This window comes from Lampris incognitus, chromosome 1, assembly GCF_029633865.1.
Source record: "Lampris incognitus isolate fLamInc1 chromosome 1, fLamInc1.hap2, whole genome shotgun sequence".
In the NCBI taxonomy this organism is placed as follows: domain Eukaryota; kingdom Metazoa; phylum Chordata; class Actinopteri; order Lampriformes; family Lampridae; genus Lampris; species Lampris incognitus.
The window spans coordinates 7602015-7624343 of NC_079211.1; the positions used below are offsets into that span (position 1 = coordinate 7602015).

At 45.9% G+C, this 22329-nt stretch overlaps 1 protein-coding gene across 1 annotated transcript in view; it reads left to right on the forward strand.

Annotated features, from left to right (window-relative positions):
* The first annotated feature begins 1188 nt into the window (after positions 1-1188).
* Positions 1189-22329, forward strand: part of adad1 (adenosine deaminase domain containing 1 (testis-specific)) — a 50012-nt gene continuing 28871 nt past the window's right edge. Inside the window, exons 1-2 of the mRNA XM_056281461.1 lie at positions 1189-1306; positions 8953-9104. Of these exons, the coding sequence (XP_056137436.1) occupies positions 1189-1306; positions 8953-9104 (270 nt within the window). The remainder of the gene's footprint in view (positions 1307-8952; positions 9105-22329) is intronic.

A 22329-nucleotide genomic window follows, 5' to 3' on the forward strand; every position in this document is an offset into this window, starting at 1 on the left:
AATCCGGCGGTGCTTCTGGGGTGCCGTGTGTTGCTCAGCTTGGCGATATGGAAAAGTGGACGACTCCACACCTGCTCACATGTGCGACAGGACCGAACCAGAACCGGTTTCCAGGTGAGTCTGCTTTTAGACACGCCAGACCTCCTTTTGTGAGACAGGCTGGCTCACAGTTTGTCGCTTTGTGACTCACCATATGACAAAAGTTCTTCATCATACGCATTTAAAAGACGGTTAATGGCGTCCGGGTGGCGCGGCGGTCTAATCCGTTGCCTACCGACATGGGGATCGGTGGTTCAAATCCCCGTGTTACCTCCGGCTTGGTCGGTCGCCCTACACACATAACTGGTCGTGTCTGCGGGTGGGGAGCCGGATGTGGGTAGGTGTCCCGGTCGCTGCACTAGCGCCTCCTCTGGTCGGTCGGGGCGCCTGTTGGGGGGGGGGGGGGAGACTGGGGGAATAGCGTGATCCTCCCACCCGCCACGTGCCCTCCCCAGATAGCATCCGGATGTGGGCCGCTTCATGCAGTGATGCGGCAGTGGTGGCCTTCTTCTGGCCCTGACAAACCGGATGTGAGCCTGAAGTGGCCCACATGTATAACAGCAAATATGGCCCAAATGTGCCAAATCACATGTGGGGCCTTTTCTGGCAAAGATGCGGCGCTCTGGGCAACATGTGATCTGGATGTGGCCCTGAAGTGGCCCGTGTGGTGAATGATGAATATGGCCCAAATATCACAAAACAAATATGGGCCACCTTTGGCAAATATGTGGCACATGCGGCATTGCTATGGCTCGGTTCTGGCCCAGCTCTGGCAAACAGGAGCGGACCGCCCCAAGTGCCGTCGTTCCACGCGGTATGTGGGCCGGACGACGTGCCGGGTGCGGGACGGGTCCGGGCCGCAGCAGTTTTGCTATCTGGGCCCGGTGGAACTCCCTCGCCGTCGGGTGAAAAGAAGCGGCTGGCGACTCCACGCGTATGGGAGTGGCGACCAGGACGGTGTGGAAAATAGAGCAATTGGCCGAGTACGATTGGGGAGAAAAACAGGAGAAAAAGCAACCACAAAAAAAAAAAAAAAAAATTTCCACACCTCCTTATTGAGGAGTTTTAGCCAACAGTTCGTCGCCGTCACTCTTTGTGAATCACCGTCAAGATGACATTAGTTCCTCGCCATACGATGCCGTTTAAAAGATGATAAACGACGGCATTGAGTCGTGGTGCGGCGCTGTGCGGAGTCGGGGCCTCGTCCTCCAGCGGATCCTCGCGTGCCGAGGATATATCGCTTATATTTCCCATAATGTGCTGCGAGGTACGGGCCGTTATAATGTCAAGTGTGCCAGTGGTAATGTTTAGCGTCATCTGAAACGAGATCCCTGTCAAGGAAACCAGGGGATGAGTGTGCCTTGGTGGGCAGTAGGTAAACGGAGAGCGCTGTACGCCCCCCTATGGACAAATGACGGTGAGCACATTTCAACTCTGTCGCTGAGAGCAGCCACACAGGACTGCAGACTGACGGATACCGGGGTTTCCTCCTCTCGAAGGAAACGGTGTTTCCTGAGAAGCCCGGTCGCTTATAAAGGCCCGTTAAACACACAACATTGCTTGTATTTTCAAAATCCCCACGCACTTGTAAGGCTGGGATGCCTCCTCCCGGTCTCCAACCCGTCCTCCCTCTGATGGAGACCTGGCAGGGGAGCATGGAGGAATGTGTTCCCAGCACCCTCAACCGAGCCTTCCTACGTCTCAAGGCCTCCGGACGGCTCACATCCTTGTGATTTAATCAGGCCTTCCTAATGCGATCCTTTGGTTTTTTGTTTTTTTTTCATCCTTCAGCAAAGAGATAAAATAACACACCAAAGAAGATAATGAAGTAATTTTCGCCGCGCGTATGCTTGCGTGCATCATAACCGAGTCAGGAGCTCTTTCGATGCGACGGGCTATTCGATATAATCATTAGCGATTGTGCTGATGTGCTGTGTTCTTTAAGAGCCGTGGACCCAGCAGGAAATGAAACAGATTGGATTGACTCATGTCTTCCTGTCTGAAGAATGGACCCCCCCCCCACTTTTTTTCTTTTTTTTCCTTTTGATTGGTCAATTAAAAGTCTGCAGCCACTTTTGCAGCCTGGCCCCATTACAAAAAGCAATTTCCAGAGCCAAGCTGTCGGCCCCGCGCTGTCCGCTATGAGGAATTCCCTCTGCACTCCGGCAAAGCCGAAGCGCAGGGAGAGGGAGAGAGGGAGAGGGAGAGGGAGAGGGAGAGGGAGAGAGCGTTGGTAATATTAGCTCCCATTTTTATTGAGAGACGCATTAATTGTAGCCTTCTGCCGCTGACCCCTGACCTCCGCTGACCTTGGCTGACCCCTGGACATCAAGTTACTAGCCAGAGCCAACCAGCGTTACAGCACTGCCTGGTGAGCAACAGACTCTACTATAAATATATATTTTTATATATACATATATTTATTTATATTTATATTATATATTGTTGAGCACTTTCCCTACCGTTGAGTGTTTATATACCCACACACACACACACACACACACACATATATACATACATATATACATATATACGCCTTACATAATATAGCTTTATATGTATATTTATATATATATATATTTATATTTATATTATATATATATATATATTTGTTGAGCACTTTCCCTACCATTGAGTGTTTATTTAAACGAAGTTATAGAAAATATACCCACACACACACACACACACACACATATACATACATAAATACATATATACGCCTTACATAATATAGCTTTATATGTGTATATATATATATATATATTTGTGGAGCACTTTCCCTACCGTTAAGTGTTTATTTAAACAAAGTTATATATATATATATACATACACACACATATATATATATATACATACATACATACATACATATATACACCTTACATAATATAGCTCTATATATATATATATACATGCACTGGGAGAAAATGCAAAGAATTTACTAGATTTAATTTCATGTGTGCAGAAAAAAAAATATTTGAGACATTATTTGCATTTTTCAGAAACTGTATAATGGATTTTTAATGGTTTAATTTCTTGTTGATTTATGTAAAAAAATCACTCAAAGGATGACGTGAATCTATAATTATAGTAATACTTCCTCTAAGCACTTACCGTATTCACTCATTTAAAAAAAAAGAAAATCTCTTTCTTGCACTTTTACTTCAGCACTGGTTTTGCTCTTAGACGCTTGTTTAGATGCACTTATGACCTCTGATGACTAGTAGTTCTCCTGGTTTCCGACGTGAAATGATGCACTTACTGTAAGTCGCTTTGGATAAAAGCGTCGGCTAAATGACTGTAATGTAACGTAATGTAACGTGATGTAACGTAATGTAACGTAATGTAATGTAACGTGATGTAACGTGATGTAACGTGATGTGACGTAATGTACGGTAATGTAATGTATTGCAACATAATGTAATGTACTGTAATGTAACGTAATGTAATGTAATGTAACGTAATGTAACGTAATGTAACGTCACGTACTGTAACGTAATGTAACGTGGTGTCACGTAATGTAATGTAAACATCATTCGGAGTCACGAGGTTTCCACGTGACAATTTCTCATCAGCAACGCATCACCGCTACTGGATAGAAAGCAGGTATCTAAAAAAAAAGTACATTTTTATCAAAAAGAGTGAATAAGAGATTATTTGGGCCGACATGCACGTGATATCCAGTCCATTTTATGTAATCACGTATTAATGGCTCGAGTGTCACAACAAACGCACTGACCCGTGCGCGTCATCATTACGTCATCCTCAGGAGACCAGCCCGTAAAGAGGGAAACCAGCTCCAGTCACATCCTGCTGCTACGTGTGCTAAGTCCTGCCATGCCAGCATAAGAATCGCCGCCTCTCTTTATTTCTTTTGGTTCTTGAAACTCGCCGTTTGTCTGAACGTTATCGATAAAGTCTCGAAGAGAGAGGAAAAAGGCCGCCACGCCTGTAACGGCGGGCTCGCGTTTCAGTGGGACGATCCAGAGGTGATCTTGTACAATCGAGCTAATAATGTGTTTTGACACGCGGCAGAGTGGGACGGCCTCCTCTCTAGCTCGTTCCAGCACGCGGCGTTAATCGCCGCCTCGCGGCGGGACGTTTTGGGAAGTATCATCCCCTCTTTATCTGAACGCGAGCCTCCCGCCATGGAGGACTTGGTGTAACTTTATACACATCTTTGTCTCATTGGCTCCATAAACTGCACTCTTGCCTGTTCCCCCCCCCCCCCCGCCAGGCCCGGCCCACGCGCCCCGGCCCACGCCCCGGCCCACGCGGCCCACACGCCTCGGACGCCCGCTGAAAGCAGATACCTGATTGTGTTAGTGTCTCCCCTGTAAGCTGTTGTCACCTAGCTGACCGATTATGGGCAATTACCTGCTCTGTCGGAATCCTAGCCGAATAGATTGAATTCAGATTGATTTCTGCCCAGGAAAGAGGAGGGAATTTAAAGCCTTTTTTAATTGGGTATTTGGTGTGTGCTGATCTGAACACCATGGCCTTCCCGAGGGATCCTTTATGGGCCAATAATGGCATTGGATGGGGTTGGGGTTGTGTGTGTGTGTGTGGGTGGTTGGAGGGGAGGGGGGGGGGCTCCACAGTCTCGTCTGCCGGCTCCCTCCCAAGGCCATAACCCTGCATTTGCTCTGAGTGCTTTTCTATTATGCATTGATAGTTGAGCATCAATCAATAAGAGGGGAAACAGAAAACCCAGCGAAACCAACTTCTTAAGTGTAAAATGCCTCTTAATACCCGGGGCCTTTCAAACAACTTAACCTGGACGCCCCCTCTCTCCCCCCCTCTCCCCCCCATCCACCACCACCAACCATCTCCGTGCCCCCCCCACCCACCCCTGCTCTTAGAGGGACACTTACTGGCGCCTGGTGACACAATGTTTTATTTAGGGAGGCTGAAAATCTGCAGCTCTCAGGTGAAAACGCGCCGTGGCCTCCTGTGATCCCTCCCCACCCTCCCCGCCCCCCCCCTCCCCCGTGCAACGAGCGCAGCATCAAAACAGAGCCGCCGAGCTTTTCATCGTCCCTCTCCTTTCCCTCTCGTGAAGGTGCTTCTTCTTCTTTTATCCCGGCCCTCGATAAAAAAAAGCATCCGTCCTTCGTTGCCGATAATCCTGGAAAACGCTCAGGTCTTTACGCCAATGGCAAACACGGAGGAGGAGGGGGGGGGGGAAGAAATAGCCTTTCATTGAAAGAGCTTGTTGGGTTTTGCAGCAAAGCACAGCCCTCTCCGGGGCCGATAAGGTCAACAGAGCCTGGTCAATCGCATTATAAATGTGGCCCTGACTTGAAATCAAATCCCGCCGATGATTAAAAGATGATACCGAAGAGAAAGAAGACGACCTCTCTTTACAGCGCACCCTCCTTCGCCGTCGGTTGGCTCGAGGGGGTAAACCCCACAGAGTCACCTTTCACGTTTCCAGCCCTGCTGTCCGCTAGCTGGGACGGTTCCGGGAAGGCCAGAACGGAGGGGAAAAACCAAGTCCGGCCGGCAGATAAGAGGAGCACGTGGGGGTGGGGGGGCGGCATCGGACTCCCGTGGTGGAAGAGATAAGAGGGAGACGGTCACAGCAAAAGCGCGCCACATAATACACAAGCCCACCTCCAGCCGTCTAAATCTCCCATCAGCTCGGGTCCCCGCCGGCCCTCCTGTCACCACTAATGCACCTTTTTCCCATAGAACGAAGCCCGAGACACGGTAAGCTTATCTGGGGGGCTCCGCTGGGTTTCTCGGAAACCGGCGAGTTCACCTTTCCTCTGGTCCAGATGACAGTGGGCGATACCGGGGGGAGGGGGGGGCATCGATTATTGTGTGTGTGTGTGGGGGGGGGAGGCCTTCCTTCAACGTCCATCAACGGTCGCAAGGGTGACCGCGTGAAAACACGCTAGCAGGTAGCTTGTAAAATTCCAACGCCTTCGCCGGCGTTCGAGCAACTTAGAAATAGTATTGTAGTTGTTAAAATGGTTAATTTTGGTGTCAGTTTCATAACAGACCTGCCGACATGTGCAGCGCATTGATATCTCGGTTGGGTATGCATCTTGGCAGAATGTAGAGTTTAAAAACCGGCGGTCGTTTTGACCGCTCGTGGTCGTTGTAGGCAGGAGTGAAATCCCGGTCTCTTTACGCAAGAGCGATTATGACGTGACCTTTTTGTCAGTCACCGTATCCACGATCAAGACAACGAAAGATGGGAATATCTGGAGAGGGAGGGGGGAGAAGGTTCATGCTGACTGGATGCCCCCCACCCCCCGCCCGCCGCCACCACCACCACCACCACCACCACCGGACTACTTTGGTTACACAAACTTTGTTTTCGGCGTCAGTGCATCAGAGGCCTCTCCCTCCGTCGACCATCTGCTCCTGAAGAATCTGTTTCACTCGATGAGCCAAGCCCTGCCTTTATTGGTCCTAATGGCACTATCAGCTGAGCCGCCAAACCCAATTACCTTTTAAAAAGGGAGGCCACCCCAGCTAATCATGGCTGCCTAACCTGATTTGCCTGTGATGAAGAGATGGGATAAAGAGCAGTTAATGGAGGGAGAATGATCTCACAAATACAAAAAACTCAATTCATTTCTCCGGGAGAGCAATCTGTCCGATTCAGGGGTAATGGAGTGGAGATTCATTAGTCCTCGGGCCTTATAGTAGTATAGCACCGTTCCCTTATCGTCTCGGTGACAAAACATTGGGGCGTCCTCCTCTTATGAACTGGCTGTTGTCACGGAGGGCGTATGCAGCGGGTCAGCATCCTCGACAACCGGCGCTGGATGCTGAGGCGGATGTGCTCGGGAGGCGAAGAATCGGATCGCTCGAACCAAACGCCGCAACGACCGGGGGCCCTGTAGAGTTAAGGGGGGGATTCGTCGTTTTAAGAGTAGGTTATGACGCAGGTCCCTGGAAACACTGCTGTCCTGGCCTGAACACCAAGCTTATTTTTGATGTTGAGAAGGTTCATCCCCTCAGGTAAATGCCAAACTGCTTAGATTGTCCCTCACCTAAACATCTGGACATATTGTATTAATATTATTATTATTATTATTATTCAGTGGACACCTTCAACTGAAGGCTTATTTTAGCTAACTAGCATAGCTTTTCATTAAAACCACCTCTTATTCCTCTCTCTTGCGTTACTTTAACTTGATCACCGCTTTATTCACGTTATCATTTTTCACATTCATCTTTTTGTCATAACATTTCATTTTGTTATACTGTATGCTCGTAAGTTGTTTTTTTTTTCATTTTCGTTCTGTTGTTGCTTGTGGAGCACCTTCACACCGAGGTTTTACAGCTTTCTCTGCTTGTTGTACTCTGTCCGCTTCTTTCTAATGTAGAACACTTGGAGCTACACTTCGTCTATAAAGCCGCTACGCACCGTTTCTGATCGGTTTCATTGTTGCTGCTGACAGGCAGGATGACGTCATGTCCTGCCTCACACGCCGCATGGAAGGAAAAGGAAAACACCATCGGTGCCTTTGGCTCCCTTCTGATTGTTTTATCCTTCCATTATAGGGGCGTCCGGGTGGCGTGGCGGTCTATTCCGTTGCCTACCAACCCGGGGATCGCCGGTTCGAATCCCCGTGTTACCTCCGGCTTGCTCAGGCGTCTTTATAGACAGAATTGGCATGCGGGTGGGAGGCCGGATGTGGGTATGTGTCCTGGTCGCTGCATTAGCGCCTCCTCTGGTCGGTCGGGGTGCCTGTTCCGGGGGGGGGGGAATAGCGTGATCCTGCTACGCCCCCCCTGGTGAAACTCCTCACTGTCAGGTGAAAAGAAGCGGCTGGTGACTCCACATGTATGGGAGGAGGCATGTGGTAGTCTGCAGGCCTCCCCGAGGGGGCGGAGCAGCGACCGGGACGGCTCAGAAGAGTGGGGTAGTTGGCCAAGTACAACTGGGGAGAAAAGGGGTAAAAAAATAAACAGATATGATCCAATATGAGCCCGGACTTTTTATTCAAATACAATTCTACTGACCATATCTACTATTTCCACAACAAATAGAAAAGTCCTTTATTTCTGTCGACGTAAAACTTGCTTGTTTCTTATTGCAAAACGTCACCTGCTGAACAGTCCTCTGATGCGATGTGCAGTCACACAACGCAAAGCGGGCCATCACAATACGCACAAAGGCGACTCGTCCCAGGTTCAGGCGTGACGGTGCTGTGCGTCCGATTTGCTGTCACTACGCCCATTTTGAAGCGTTGTTTCAACGAAACAGCCGTGTTCGAAGAACAAAGCACATCCTGCAGCTCATCAGAAGAAAACAAGTGCCAAAAGCAGCTTTAGCTCAATGACAAGTTGGTAAAAACTTTAATTGCTGCCCCTTCATGTGAAAAAAACGACAAACAAAAGCAGGTTCCTGGTTTAAAGTCTGCAGCAAACCGCAGAAAATGCATCTAGGTGCCACTTTTTGTTCCGGTCACGTCGCTGGTTGATAGAAATGTCCGCGTTAGCTTGTAATATTCACGTATTGACTGCCTCATCAGAGGTTTTAGGAACACCGACCAGCTGGCCGACGTTTCCTGTAATTCAGAATGTGGTGCATGTAAAGTCACAGATAAACGTGTGTAGTCAAGCTCATGACCCATCACGCCAACCCCCTCCTCCCCCCCTCCTTTTTTTTCTTCTTCTGCAGAGTTGGGTGAAAATCCACGGCGTCACTCGTGAACCCCGGTCGTTTCAAAAGTGAACTTCTCGCTGAGGATCAAGCCTCTCCGCTCCGTATTCACAGGGTACGTATTCGGATTCAGGTAGAAGTTGTACGCGTTTCCCACGAGAGGCTACACAATACACAACGCATGCTTTCCGCTTCGCCCCGCCTCACCCACAGGCCTGTTCTCTCGAGGATGGAAGTGACCGCATGAATGACCGATTGATGCGTCCGTCTTGAATGTGTTCCAGGCCATGAGTCACTGAGGCACGGGGTGAAGGACGACAATGTCCCCCCAACCCCTCTGCCTCTCATCCATACAGTGCTGCGAGCCCTGGCCGAGGCCCTGCCAAGATATGATCCAGAGGACGTGGACGAGATGGGGCATAGGGCCATTGCCAGGGTTTGCAGACGGACATTAGGCCGAAGCCAGAGTTAAAATCCTATTAGTTTGAGTTGGGAATCGGATTATCGTCGTCGAGAATCACTCGTCTGGCAACTAGAGTCTAATTTACGCCAATCAACGGCAATTATTGAGGGGAAGGGAGCCCCTATTAGAGGGCCTCATCCACTTAGTCTAATGAATGGGGAAGATTCAATCTCAGCTGCGGAGATGCATTGGAGAGCTGCAATAGGGCTGAGAAAGACCTGCTGCTATTTATCAACGGCAGGGTGCTGTCAAGCTAAACACGAGCTAGCCAAGGACCGCTAGCCTCCGGTTTGTGAGCGCTGTGCCCAGTATGGCCGCTGATTCTTTACCGTCCGCTCTGTGGCCAACGCTGCTCTGCAGCCGAACCGAGGAACGTGGTGTAGTTCCTAACAGGTCCTTATCGAAGAGAGCATCCACGGCTGAGAGCACCGACAACACGGAGCAGTAATTTAATTCTGTTTATGAGGTTATTCAAAGAGTTGCATGCTGATACGCTGATTTGTAAGTTTGAGTCTGGACGTAGTTGAGCCAAGGATGTGCATATGTGAGGAAACCCTCTGCAACAGTACGCAAAGTATGTAGCAAAGGTTTAGTCATGCCTCATATGTACAAACAGCAGTGGCAATAATAATAATAATTATTATTATTATTATTATACACATGATTTCTAACACACATTTCATTCAATCTTCGTTCCAGCCCTCACCTGTGGTCATGAGCTTTGGGTAGTGACCGAAAGGGTGAGGTCGCGGATACAAGCGGCTGAAATGAGTTTCCTCCGGAGGGTGTCTGGGCTCAGCCTTAGAGATAGGGTGAGGAGCTCGGACATCCGGAGGGAGCTCGGAGTAGAGCCGCTGCTCCTTCACGTCGAAAGGAGCCAGTTGAGGTGGTTCAAGCATCTGATCAGGATGCCTCCTGGGCGCCTTCCTTTGGATGTTTTACCGGACACGTCCAACAGGGAGGAGACCCCGGGGTAGACCCAGACAAGCTGGAGGGACTACATGTCCACTCTGGCCTGGGAACGCCTTGGGATCCCCCAGGAGGAGCTGGAGGGCGTTGCTGGGGAGAGGGACGTCTGGAGTGCCCTACTTAGCTTGCTGCCACCGCGACCCGACCCCGGAGAAGCGGCTGATGATGAGAGATTTCATTAAAAGCAAATCTGAATGTGCTGGAGTTCTTCAACAGGTGCAAAAAAAAACCCCCAAAAAACTAACCAAATGCAAAAGTGTATGAAAAACAACACAAAGTTAAGAAAAGCCAAATTAAAACGGAGGGTTTTACGTAGATGGATACAATCAAAACACATAAATTACTACAACTAGAGAGTAGAAACCACAAACTAAACGGAATAGAATTGCTCGTCACAGTAAGGAGCAGCTGCCTATACATGCCAGTGTTTCCTCTACCATCTTCCCACCGTCGTCCGGTAGGCCCAGGGACCACGGCCCCTGCCTGGAGTTGCGCCCGAAGAGGAAACACCGAGGGCGGTCTGACAGGAGGCAGAAGTGGGGCAGGCTAAGCTAACTGCTAGCCCATGCAGAACGGCAGTTCCGACAGTCATTGGGCAGCAGGCGGGGAGACACCCAGGACAGGCCGCCAGTCCATCCCAGGGCCGACACATTCACACCTAGGGACAATCTAGTACGGCCGAGTCACCTCACCTACATGTCTTTGGACTGTGGGAGGAAACCGAAGCCCCCGCAGGAAACCCACGCAGACACGGGGAGAACATGCAAACTCCACACAGAGAACGAACCGGGACGACCCCCAAGCTTGGACTACCCAGGGTCTCTAACCCAGGACCTTCAATAACGTGCTCCATTAATTCTAAAATTAAAAGGCCACACTTAATAATAGAGTTAATAATAGTAGTTTTACGAAGTTATACATTTAGTCAGACAGCAACTGACTGAGCTTACGCTTCATGATGAGACGCGGCACTGTGGAGCATCTGAGCTGCCCAAGTGTCCATGAGCAGGACTCTTGAATGCCAACCACATCCAGAGATGTTAATTTTCAGTTGAAGCCTTTGGGAAAGGAGGGCAGATGCAGCTCAATAATGTATTATATATTATCATGATGATGCTTATAATGATGAAGGGAAAACATAGATAGATAGATAGATAGATAGATAGATAGATAGATAGATAGATAGATAGATAGATAGATAGATAGATAGATAGATAGATAGATAGATAGATAGATAGGGTTTATCAAGAGGCATGGTGATGATTATTGAGGTTTTTGTCATAGCTAAGTGACTCAAAGTGACTCACTATCTTGAAACTCATCTCCTCCTTATGTCCCGGTCACACTTCTGTATGCTTTTCACTGAACGCTCCTTTGTTTTTCTGCACAACAGCACCTGTATGACCCCGTTTATGACCCATCAGGCAAACAACTTGACGTGCCTGCTGTTTTATTTCAATTGTTACACTGCCCCCTTCTGACAGAAACTGCAAACTACGTGTCTGCGCTTAGGCCTGTTAAAGGAAGAGGGCAACCAGATCAATTGCCTCAACAATCATCCGCCCATCACATTGTTAAGAAGTGATCCTCGGTGAGCTGTTTGAGGCTGGACGAATCCAAGAAGACAAAGTAGGCAGATATATTCATGAAGAAACTGCAATTCTTTGCATTTAAAATAAATAAAAGGTGGTGAATTGATGTAACAATACAGAAATTAACCTACTGCGCATTGGACAGTTGATTTAAAATGCGTATGTGTTGATTGCATGTTTGGATGCATGCAAGTTTGTGTGTGTGTGTGTGTGTGTGTGTGTGAGTGTATGCCATTTTTTAAAACATGGATACTCGTTATCTTACAGACGGATACTCGCGTTATCTTAAAGGCTAGTTTTAAAAGGACCGGTACATGCAACACAATGCCACAACTTCATGACAACCGATGATACACAACTATCAACACACATCTTCACAGAGAAATCTAAAAATAAAAATTAAAAAAAACTGCAGCTATGTATGTGGGATTGCTGGCCCTGCAGTGTAGCGTCAGTGAGGGACTGAATGGTTTTGTTCTGAAAATCCCATCCGGTGGGGGAAACCCCCACACCTTCCCTACCCAACGATTTGAAATTCTCTTTTTGGATTTGGCCTGGTTTTGTAGGGGGAGATAACATGAATGCACAGTAAAATTCTAATTTCTTAGTAAACCTTTCCACAGTCGACGGGGTTTCACTTCCTGCTGAGGCCTCAGTGACTTTTCCGTGCCGAACCAAGAGCCAGAGCAAAACCACCCTGAGACCACACATGACAGGGGAAAATATAACTAGATAGACAGACAGATCAATAGATAGATCGACAGGCAGACAGACAGACAGACACAGATACACCGACTGACTGACCGACCGACCGATAGATATAAGAGAGATAGATAGATAGATAGATAGATAGATAGATAGATAGATAGATAGATAGATAGATAGATAGATAGATAGATAGACAGATAGATAGGTCCAAGAAAGTTGAATCAGTTCATCTGGACACAGCGTTTATTGAGAGAAATGTTCCATCACTCATCGAAGTGACCTCTTCAGTCTCAACTGACTGCAGGTGTCCCACCCTCCTAAACAATACAATACAATGGCATAACAGCCGAAACCATTGGTTTCAAATGTACATTGCTGTGACTATTACCTTTAGTTTCAATGGCCACGTGTACTGTTCACAGAGGACTGGGGAATGGTTGCAATCACAGCATTGTAAGATGGTGACAGATGTACTCTTAACCCCCCCCCCCTCAGTTCAGGGATGGTCGTTCCCTCGTCACATAGGTGGCCTCTTTGACTCCCCGTTCAAACCAGCGTTCCTCCCTATCAAGGATGTGCACATCCTCACCCTTGAAAGAGTGGCCACTGGTCTGTAGATGGTGTAGAATGCGGAGTCTTGGCTTTATGTGTTAGCTCTCCTGTGTTGTGCCCATAGGCGTTTCTATCCCATTTTTGGGGATGCTGCAGCACCCCTAAATTGAACCCCAGCACCCCTAAAATTGAAGAGATTTTTTATTTTTTACTGTATGTCCATGTTTAATAAGCTGAAGAAACGTCAAAACCATATCCAGTATGTGGTTTAAACGTAATTTTTTAACAACAAAAATACAGCACCCCCCATGCTTCGAAAATGGTTTGATCCACCCGCCCCCCCCACATTTATCTTGCCTGGCGGGCTAGCACTCTGCGTGCTCAGCACCCCTAAAGCTCTGATCCTAGAATCGCCCCTGGTTGTGCCGTAGATGGTTGTGGCTAGATGGGGCACAGCCGCGGACGAAAGTGATGAAAAATCTCACTGGGGGTATTTCGTTGCTATGGCTCTAGCTAGCCTAGCTAACCTCCTGAGAGACATGGCGGCAAATTCAGAAGAAGCCCACGAAGGCTATTTTCACAGTTTCCCTTCGCATAGATCTTTTGAGGGGATTTAAAAAATATATATGAGGAGGACACACTGACCAAATTCATTTTTTCAACAAAAGACAAGGCTTTTGGTCAGGAGGGAGTTTTCATAGCTAGCTAACGTTAATCATCTAGCTAGTAAAAAAAATGATCTTGCTAGTTAGCATAGCTACCGATAGCTTAGCTAACGTTACAAATGTGACGTTACGTTAGCTAACGTTGGCTACGTTAGCTAAGTGGATTTTTAAGATGTACGTTAGCTAGCTAGGTAGCTACATCACACAGTTCATGCTTTAATTTCATTTCACTAAGGTGCGCTACATAGCTAGCTAGCTAGCTATTTGAACCTATATAGATAACTGTTAATGCTAATTATACAGACTGGCCATGCATGTTGAAGAAAATAGGGATGATGGTAAGTTATGTAATATTAGCTAACGTTAGCTAGCTAATGTAATGACAACAGTAGGCCACTGATTTACTCTAGTTAACTCACTCTTACAGACTAATTCATCCGACTCATCATTCAATCTGGCTTTAAAAACCAAAGTCCAAACTCGCGGTAGCTCAGGAGGTTAGCTAGGCTAGTTATCGTCACAGCAACGAAATACGCCCGGTGTGATTTTTGCATCACTTCCGTTCGAGGCTGTATCCCATCTAGCCACGTATCAAATTCGAGGGGCAGCCGGGAACTGCTGCAGCCGGGATGCGAACCCGGGTCGGACTGCGCTAACCAGTCGACTGAAGGGTTCAACCCGTTAGCCAACCAGCTAGCGAGTCTACACATTCGTGGTCGTTACACTACCCCCACTCCTTCGGGAACTGCATCACCGCGCTTCAGCATACCAGCTCCCTCACGCCTCTGGGCACAAGCGCTTCCGATGGCCTCAAGGTCTCACCATCCCCAGAGATGGAAAAACCCGGTCCAGGAAGTAAAAACCCTAACCGTGTCTTTACTCCACCCATGTACCAAACCATCAGATTGCACTGACTAGTTTCCCAAATCAGCTGGTTTAATACACGGATGTAGTAAAGACACGGTTAGGGTTTTGACTTTCTGGACCGGGTTTTTCCACCTCTGACCGTCCCACTTCTGACACCAGTGTAGCGAATTCAGGGGCAGCTGGGAATCACCGCAGCCGGGACACGAACCCGGGTCGCCCGCACCACGGAGCGGGTCTACTCATTCATGGTCGTTACAGATTGATAGGGTTTAACAAGAGGCATGTAGTCGTGATCACTGCCATATGTTTCAACCTTTCCTCCTAGGTTTCTGTATCTTGGATGCTGGTGTTGGGGAAACAGGGATACTGGCTGTGCTGAAGAGCTACAGGTACGCTGACCCTGTCACACTTTAATATTCGTAAGTCAAGTTTGCATTCCAGGAAACTCTACTTTTTTCCGTTCTTGCAGTCACACACAATTTCACAGCTGCCCACAAAGTTCTCAGAATATTACCTAAAAAGAATTAAAAGCGCAATATGAGATATCACAAAGAACCTACTCCTTTTTGACTAATAAATATCAATGGGGAGAAGGTTGAACATATTTAGCCACATCTCCACCACCTCCCTGGATGTGAGATGAATCTTGTGGTTAAAGGCCCACATACGCCCACCCAAAAGCCCCATCTGGATGGAGTGTGCAACTGTCGAAGCGCGGGGGTGTGAACCGGGTTCTTGCGGTGACCTTCGCTGCTCGCTGGGTTGTGGGTTGCTTGTTCCATTTCACTTTTGCACTCTCATTATTGCTAATCGTTTTCCTCCACCGGGATGCATGGTTGAACGGGTAATCGGATTACGAGTCTGTGCCATTTGTTTGAAGTTCATTCCATCTATTCTTGGCAGTTTTGTTGGTATCGGTAAACTACGCTGTGTGACTCTTATTGACCAAACCACTCACCCACCACACATCTACTACCTTCTGGATAGGACTGCCAGGTTGCTCGTGAAAACTGCAAACAGCATGGGAAATGTACAGTGTGATCACAAACGTAAATCATCCCTCTTTGTGCAAACTGAGCCTCGGGCTTTTCATTGTGACGGTCTGAGCTGAGATTGAGGATTTTCACTAGTCGAATACAACTCACTTTTCATGTGCATGTGGATAGTCACATTTGCACAGGATGAGCTTCTCTTCTGTCCCTTAGGCAAAGATGAGTCCTGTTTCGCCTCCTGATCCGCAATGCCTCAACAATGTAAAATCCCGTGATTGAAAAGATGAAAGGGGGGGGGGGACGAAAACACCGTCAGGGGTATTTACCGATGGTGATGATACATTTTGTGGTTTGGCTCAGATATCCTATGAGCTGTAAGAGCTCAAAAATAACTTGAAATAAACCCTGCTTATGTAGATGACATGAGACACAGCCTTGATACTGTGGTCTGGCCTTCAAGCTGCAACCCTGAAGATTTACATTCAAACGACCTTTTGAAACCTTCTATTCAAGACAGTAGCTGATCCTCGAATATCCATATCGCAAACAACGGATCTCTGAAATTTGGAGTCACATGCCAATGCAATAGCCAGAATCTCCACAGGGGTTTGTTAGAAAAACAATATTGAAGATCTTCAGGATTGTAGGCTTTAAGAAAGGAGAAAAATACAATATAGGTAAATAAATAAATGGATTGCATTTATATAGAGCTTTTCTAGTCTACCAACCACTCAAAGCGCTTTTCATTGCAATAGCATTTGCATCAAGTATTTGAAAGTAATTTTGCTATAGTTATGAGTGCAATTGAAACCACACCTTTCAGTATTTAAAACTGCCATGGTACAGAAAACCACAGCTACCAAATACTGCACTGGAAAAGAGAAAGCATATTTGAGACAATACTTTACTTATTTTTCGTCATCAGTGACTGTCATAGTCAAGGATGATGAGGATGAAGAGTGGAAAGGCAGTTGGTCCTGATGACATACCTGTGGAGGAGAGATGGCAGTGGGGTTTTTAACTAGATTGTGTAACACAAGCTTGGAAAGTGAGAGGATGCCTGAGGAGTGGAGAAGAAGCATACTGGTACCGATTTTCAAGAACAAGGGCGATGTGCAGAGCTGTAGCAACTACAGAGGTATAAAGTTGATCAGCCACAGCATGAAGATATGGGAAAGAGTAATAGAAGCTAGGTTAAGAGGAGGAGAGGTGATGATCAGCGAGCAGCAGTATGGTTTCATGCCAGGAAAGAGCACCACAGATGTGATGTTTGCTTTGAGAATGTTGATGGAGAAGTATAGAGAAGGCCAGAAGGAGTTATATTGTGTCTTTGTGGATTTAGAGAAAGCATATGACAGGGTGCCGAGAGAGGAGGTGTGGTATTGTATGAGGAAGTCAGGTTGAGAAGTATGTAGGAGTGGTGCAGGATATGTATGAGGGCAGTGTGACAGTGGTGAGTTGTGGGGTTTGGAATGACAGATGGGTTCAAGGTGGAGGTGGGATTACATCAAGGATCAGCTCTGAGCCCTTTCTTGTTTGCAATGGCGATGGACAGGTGAACAGACGAGATCAGGCAGGAGTCTCCGTGGACGAAGATGTTTGCGGATGACATTGTGATCTGCAGTAGTGGTGATGAAGGCGTATGAATTTAAATACTTGGGGTTGACTGTCCAAAGTAACAGGGAGTGCAGAAGAGAGGTGAAGAAGAGGAGGGTGCAGGCAGGGTGGAGTGGGTGGAGAAAAGTGTCAGAAGTGATTTGCGACAGAAGGGTACCAGCAAGAGTTAAAGGGAAGGTTTACAAGATGGTAGTGAGACCAGCTATGTTATATGGTTTGGAGACAGTGGCACTGATGAAAAGACATGAGGTGGAGCTGGAGGTGGCAGAGTTGAAGATGCCAAGATTTTCAATGGGAGTGATGAAGAAGGACAGGATTAGGAACGATTATATTAGAGGGACAGCTCAGGTTGGACGGGTTGGAGACAAAGCAAGAGAGGCAAGACTGAGATGGTTTGGACACGTGTGGAGGAGAGATGCTGGGTATATTGGGAGAAGGATGCTGAATATGGAGCTGCCAGGGAAGAGGAGAAGAGGAAGGCCGAAGAGGAGGTTTATGGATGTGGTGAGGGAGGACATGCAGGTGGCTGGTGTGAGAGGAAGAGGAAGATGCACAAGATAGGAAGAAATGATGATTCGCTGTGGCGCCCCCTAACGGGAGCAGCCGAAAGTAGTAGTAATAGTAGTAGTAGTAATAAAGGACATGGAAGATAATGAATCAATAGACGGTAATATTGGCAAATGGGAATTTGCTAAATTTAAAATGAGGGGATATACTGTACATTTCTGCAAAGAATTAAACAGGGAAAAAAGAGAATACGACAGTAATTTGCGCCGGGAAATAAGTCAGTGCTGTAGTACATCTGAAGTAAACAGTCAAAGAAAAAATAGATTAATGGAGCTGCAAGTCAAGTTAGATGACCTTTATCTTGAAAGGGCTCAGGGTGCCTTCATAAGATCAGGAGTGTATTATTCCACTGAAAACGGGAGTGTCCCGATTTTCAGCCCTCTGCGACCGGCAGCTGGAGTGCAGTCTGAAGTACCGGCCACAAACAAATGTTCCCCCTCAGAGTATTGTAGAGTCCAGACCTTCATCTCGACCAATTGCTTGAACTCACGTCTTCCTTAGCTATGTCACTAGGGGAAACCATGACAACCAAAGTGAGGTTGGCGTTGTTTGCTCGTTTTACAATAGACCGCTGCACTTCCGCGTTCGAACGTTAGAGCGGGGGGGGGCGCTAGAGGGGGATAGAAGCCGGCAAGTTTGAACACGGTTTAAATGACTGACTATGTCGCTACGTTGGCTGCTGCGGACAAGAACCGACATTTGCGAAAAATTCGCAGTATCGGTGGCCAGTGTCCTTTCAGTCGAACAGGGGAATGGGTTAATAACCCCACTCAATGGCCAGATGTGTCTTATGGCGACATCTACAATTACATAGGAACTAGGCTACATTTTCAACAAATGTTTGCATTTTATTCAATTATTGCTTTTTACTGGATTACACACGACTGCATACAATGATGCATGATATACTACTAAATTAAGGATGACAATAATAATGTGATAACAATGCTTGTGTAAACTACTAATAAGACACGTTAGCCCCTAGCTAACGGGTCTGACCCTTTAGCCGAGCGGTTAGTGATGTCGCCTTGTGGTGCAGTCCCTCTCGTATCGAATCCCGCACCGGGCAAGAAAATAACCGGTGGCAGTGGTGGGATCCGGAAGTGTGCAGATCCTCAGAAGTCTCTTCGGAGCGCGGGAATAACAAAGCGCAAGGGCGCGCTTCCGGGAGAGGGTGACGACTGTAAACTACTAATAATACACGTTAGTCCCTAGCTAACGGGTCTGACCCTTTAGCCGAGCGGTTAGTGACGTCGCCTTGTGGTGCAGTACACCCCGTATCGAATCCCGCACCGGGCAAGAAAATAACCGGTTACACTTGCATTTTAACTGGGTAAGGGAGACCGGGGTAGTTACCCCTTGTTTCTAGGAAAGATAAACAAAATTGAGCACGTGACCAAATATTCAGGGGGGAGGGGCCATTTTATTATTTTTAATGGATAAAAATACATGTGGGTTTGAAGAATGTGATCCCATTCAGACAGGTTTAGCTCACTGTGGAATTCCATACAGCCACCGGCTCAACCTGCGCCAGACCAAACTGGTCAGAATCCCAAAGTTGTCCATCCTTGTCTTTCCTTCTGATCGCCTGGAGCCATTTCAAGGGTTTTTCTCCCTCCTTCTGCCTTTTAGGCAATACAAAAAAACAACAATATTTGGGTTGTTTTTCTTGTTAACAGTACAGTCCACCACACAGCAACTTTTGGGCATGGTAGCTACGGCTAGGCTGCGTATCTCATACAGTGCGGCTTGGCGGCTTGGGGTTTCTATCCCCCTCTCCTGGCGGCCTGTTGTCAAGGTACCCGGAAGTGTTCCGGTGGTCTATGATTTTTTTTTCTTACTTTATTGATACTTCAAATACATTCAAACAGAGCAAAATAGACACACGAGACACCACAAAAACAATAGATAGAAGATAAAAAAAACAATAAAGACACAAAAGAGAAAGTAAATTATAAAAAATAAATAACTGAAAAAAATCAGTAAATAAAGGTGAGATCATATTTTATGTAAACAGATTCAGAGATTTGCAAATGTTGATCGTTTTTAAAGCCTTTGTGTTTTTTGAAGTAGAGATTGTCCTTATATATTGTTCAACTTCTCTTTTAAGTGCAAAGAGTTGAGGCTTTCTGTTGGAGAATTTACATTTATGTATATGAAACTTGGCTAAAAATAAAAGCATATTTATAAAAAAGAATGCATCACCATCTTTGTGATTAAAATTATGAAAACCAAAAATAACATTCTTATAGTAAAGGTGAAAATCAGAAAAGACAAAATCAGCGATAAACTTGTGGAAGTCTCTCCAGAATTTATAAGTGAACTGACATGACCAGAATAAGTGGACACGTGTTTCAGGATGCATTTGGCAAAAAGAACATTCAACATCTATATCATTTTTAAACTTTGATAAATATTGTTTTGCAGGGTAGAATTTGTGTAGCAATTTAAATGAAATCTCTTTGACTTTGTTTGTTAAAAAAAATCTTTGTGGTAACGACCAAACTTTCTTCCATTCAACATCATTCACAAAGTTGTTCCAAAAAAATGTTGCTGGTGGGACGGAAACTAGGCTATCCTGAAACATGGCTCTTATTCTGGAGTTCAGAAGTTTACATGATGAGGAGCAGACAGTACCAAGAGGAGACTGTGACACATCAGGAGGGTTGAATGATATGAGAGGAGAGCTGCCAGAGGACCTGAATAACATGCACAAACCAGAAGGGATAGCATCAAATACCACCGAAAATTCTCTAGGCGTTACTGGTACATTATATCTCATTAGAAATTCAGAGTAATTATATAGCAGCCCATCTTTTTTGAACAATTGACCAACTAAAACAAGACCATTGTTAAACCATCTGTCCAAAAACAATGTTTTGTTCTTATAAACAATATTACAGTTGTTCCAGATGAAACAATTCTGTGGAGAGAAATTGTGTTTGTATATCAATGCCCACGCTAAAAGGACCTGTTGATGGAAGTGAGAAAGTTTCAGGGGTATTTTTGGAATGCTATAATTACATAGCAGCAGGAAATTAAGGCCGCCTAAGTTTGAGAACACATGATGTGAAATGAAATTCCAGATAGATGTGGGATTTTTCAAATATTTTTTTATCCAGTTTATCTTGAAGGTATTGTTGAGTGCACCAAAATCAATAAAATTCCAACCACCTTTGTCATATGCGCTTAAAGTAACAGATTTTCGTAAATAGTGGGTTTTGTTTTTCCATAAAAAACTGTTTAACATTTTATCAATTGATTTGCAGATTGTGTTATCGACATGTAAGGACTGAGCAGCATAGGTTAGACGAGAGATTCCTTCTGCCTTCAAAAGCAGAACTCTACCCCTTAGAGACACGTCTCTCTGCAGCCAGTGATTAAAGATTTTTTGGGACTTTTCTATAATAGGGCTGAAGTTTACAGAGCTTCTGGATTGCCTATCTTTAGTGATTTGAATACCGCGGTATGTTACAGAGTCTTTCACAGGAATCCCATGAATTGAGGTCGCCAAACAGTCTTTAACAGGCAAAAGTTCACATTTATTAAGATTAAGGAAAAGGATTAAGGAGAAGGACTGGACACTGTTGATAGCGACAGAAACTTGCGAGGCATCTCTGAGAAAGAGAGCCGTGTCATCTGCCAGCTGACTTATAAATATTTCTCTGTCAGCTACGACCATACCCTTTAATGAACTGAGTTTAATATGTAAATTAAGGAGTTGTACAGAAAGAAGAAACAGATACACTGAAAGGGGGCACCCCTGCCTCACTCCACGTTTCAAAGAAAATCTTGGGGAAGTACCACTAACAAGTTTTATGGAACTATTACTATTGAAATATAAAGTATGAACTGCATTGCAAAAGGATTGACCAAAACCAAATTTCTTCAAAGCAGTAATAATAAAATCATGTTCTAAGGAGTCAAAGGCCTTATAAAAATCCAAAAGAAGAATAAAACTCTCATCCTGCACAAATTCTGGGTAGTCTATTATATCTAAGATTAGTCTTGTGTTATTTGAAATATGACGATTCTGCATAAACCCGAACTGACACTCATCAATAACAGTATCTAAAACAGGTTTTACTCTATTTGCAAGAATCAGCGCTAGTATCTTGTAATCGTTGTTCAATAAGGAAATTGGTCGCCAATTATCTAAGAATAAGGGGTCCTTTCTAGGTTTGGGAATCAGGGTGATTAGGCCTTGAGATAAAGTGGGAGGGAGCGCACCCCTATCAATACTTTCCTTAAAGACTTCCACAAGAAATGGGGCTAAGCTGTCAGAGAACTGCTTATAAAGTTCGGCAGTAAGGCCATCTGTACCAGGAGACTTATTAACTTTTAGACACTTTATAGCATCTGCGACCTCATTCAGAGAAATTGACCTATCACAGAGTTCACTGTCAGCCTCACTCAGCTGAGTAATATTATCTATGGAGTTAAAAAAATCAGAAGCAGCTTGAGGGCAATAACTGGAAGAGTATAGTTTACTATAAAAATCAGCACAATACTTTGCTATGGTATTCTTATCGTTAGAAATTATCCCATTAATATTTAGTTGTAGAATAGAGTTAATGCTGGATTGGTGTTTCTCAAGTCTGAAAAAATATGCAGAGTTTTGCTCTCCTTCTTCAAGCCACTTTTTGCGAGACCTAACAAATGCTCCTTC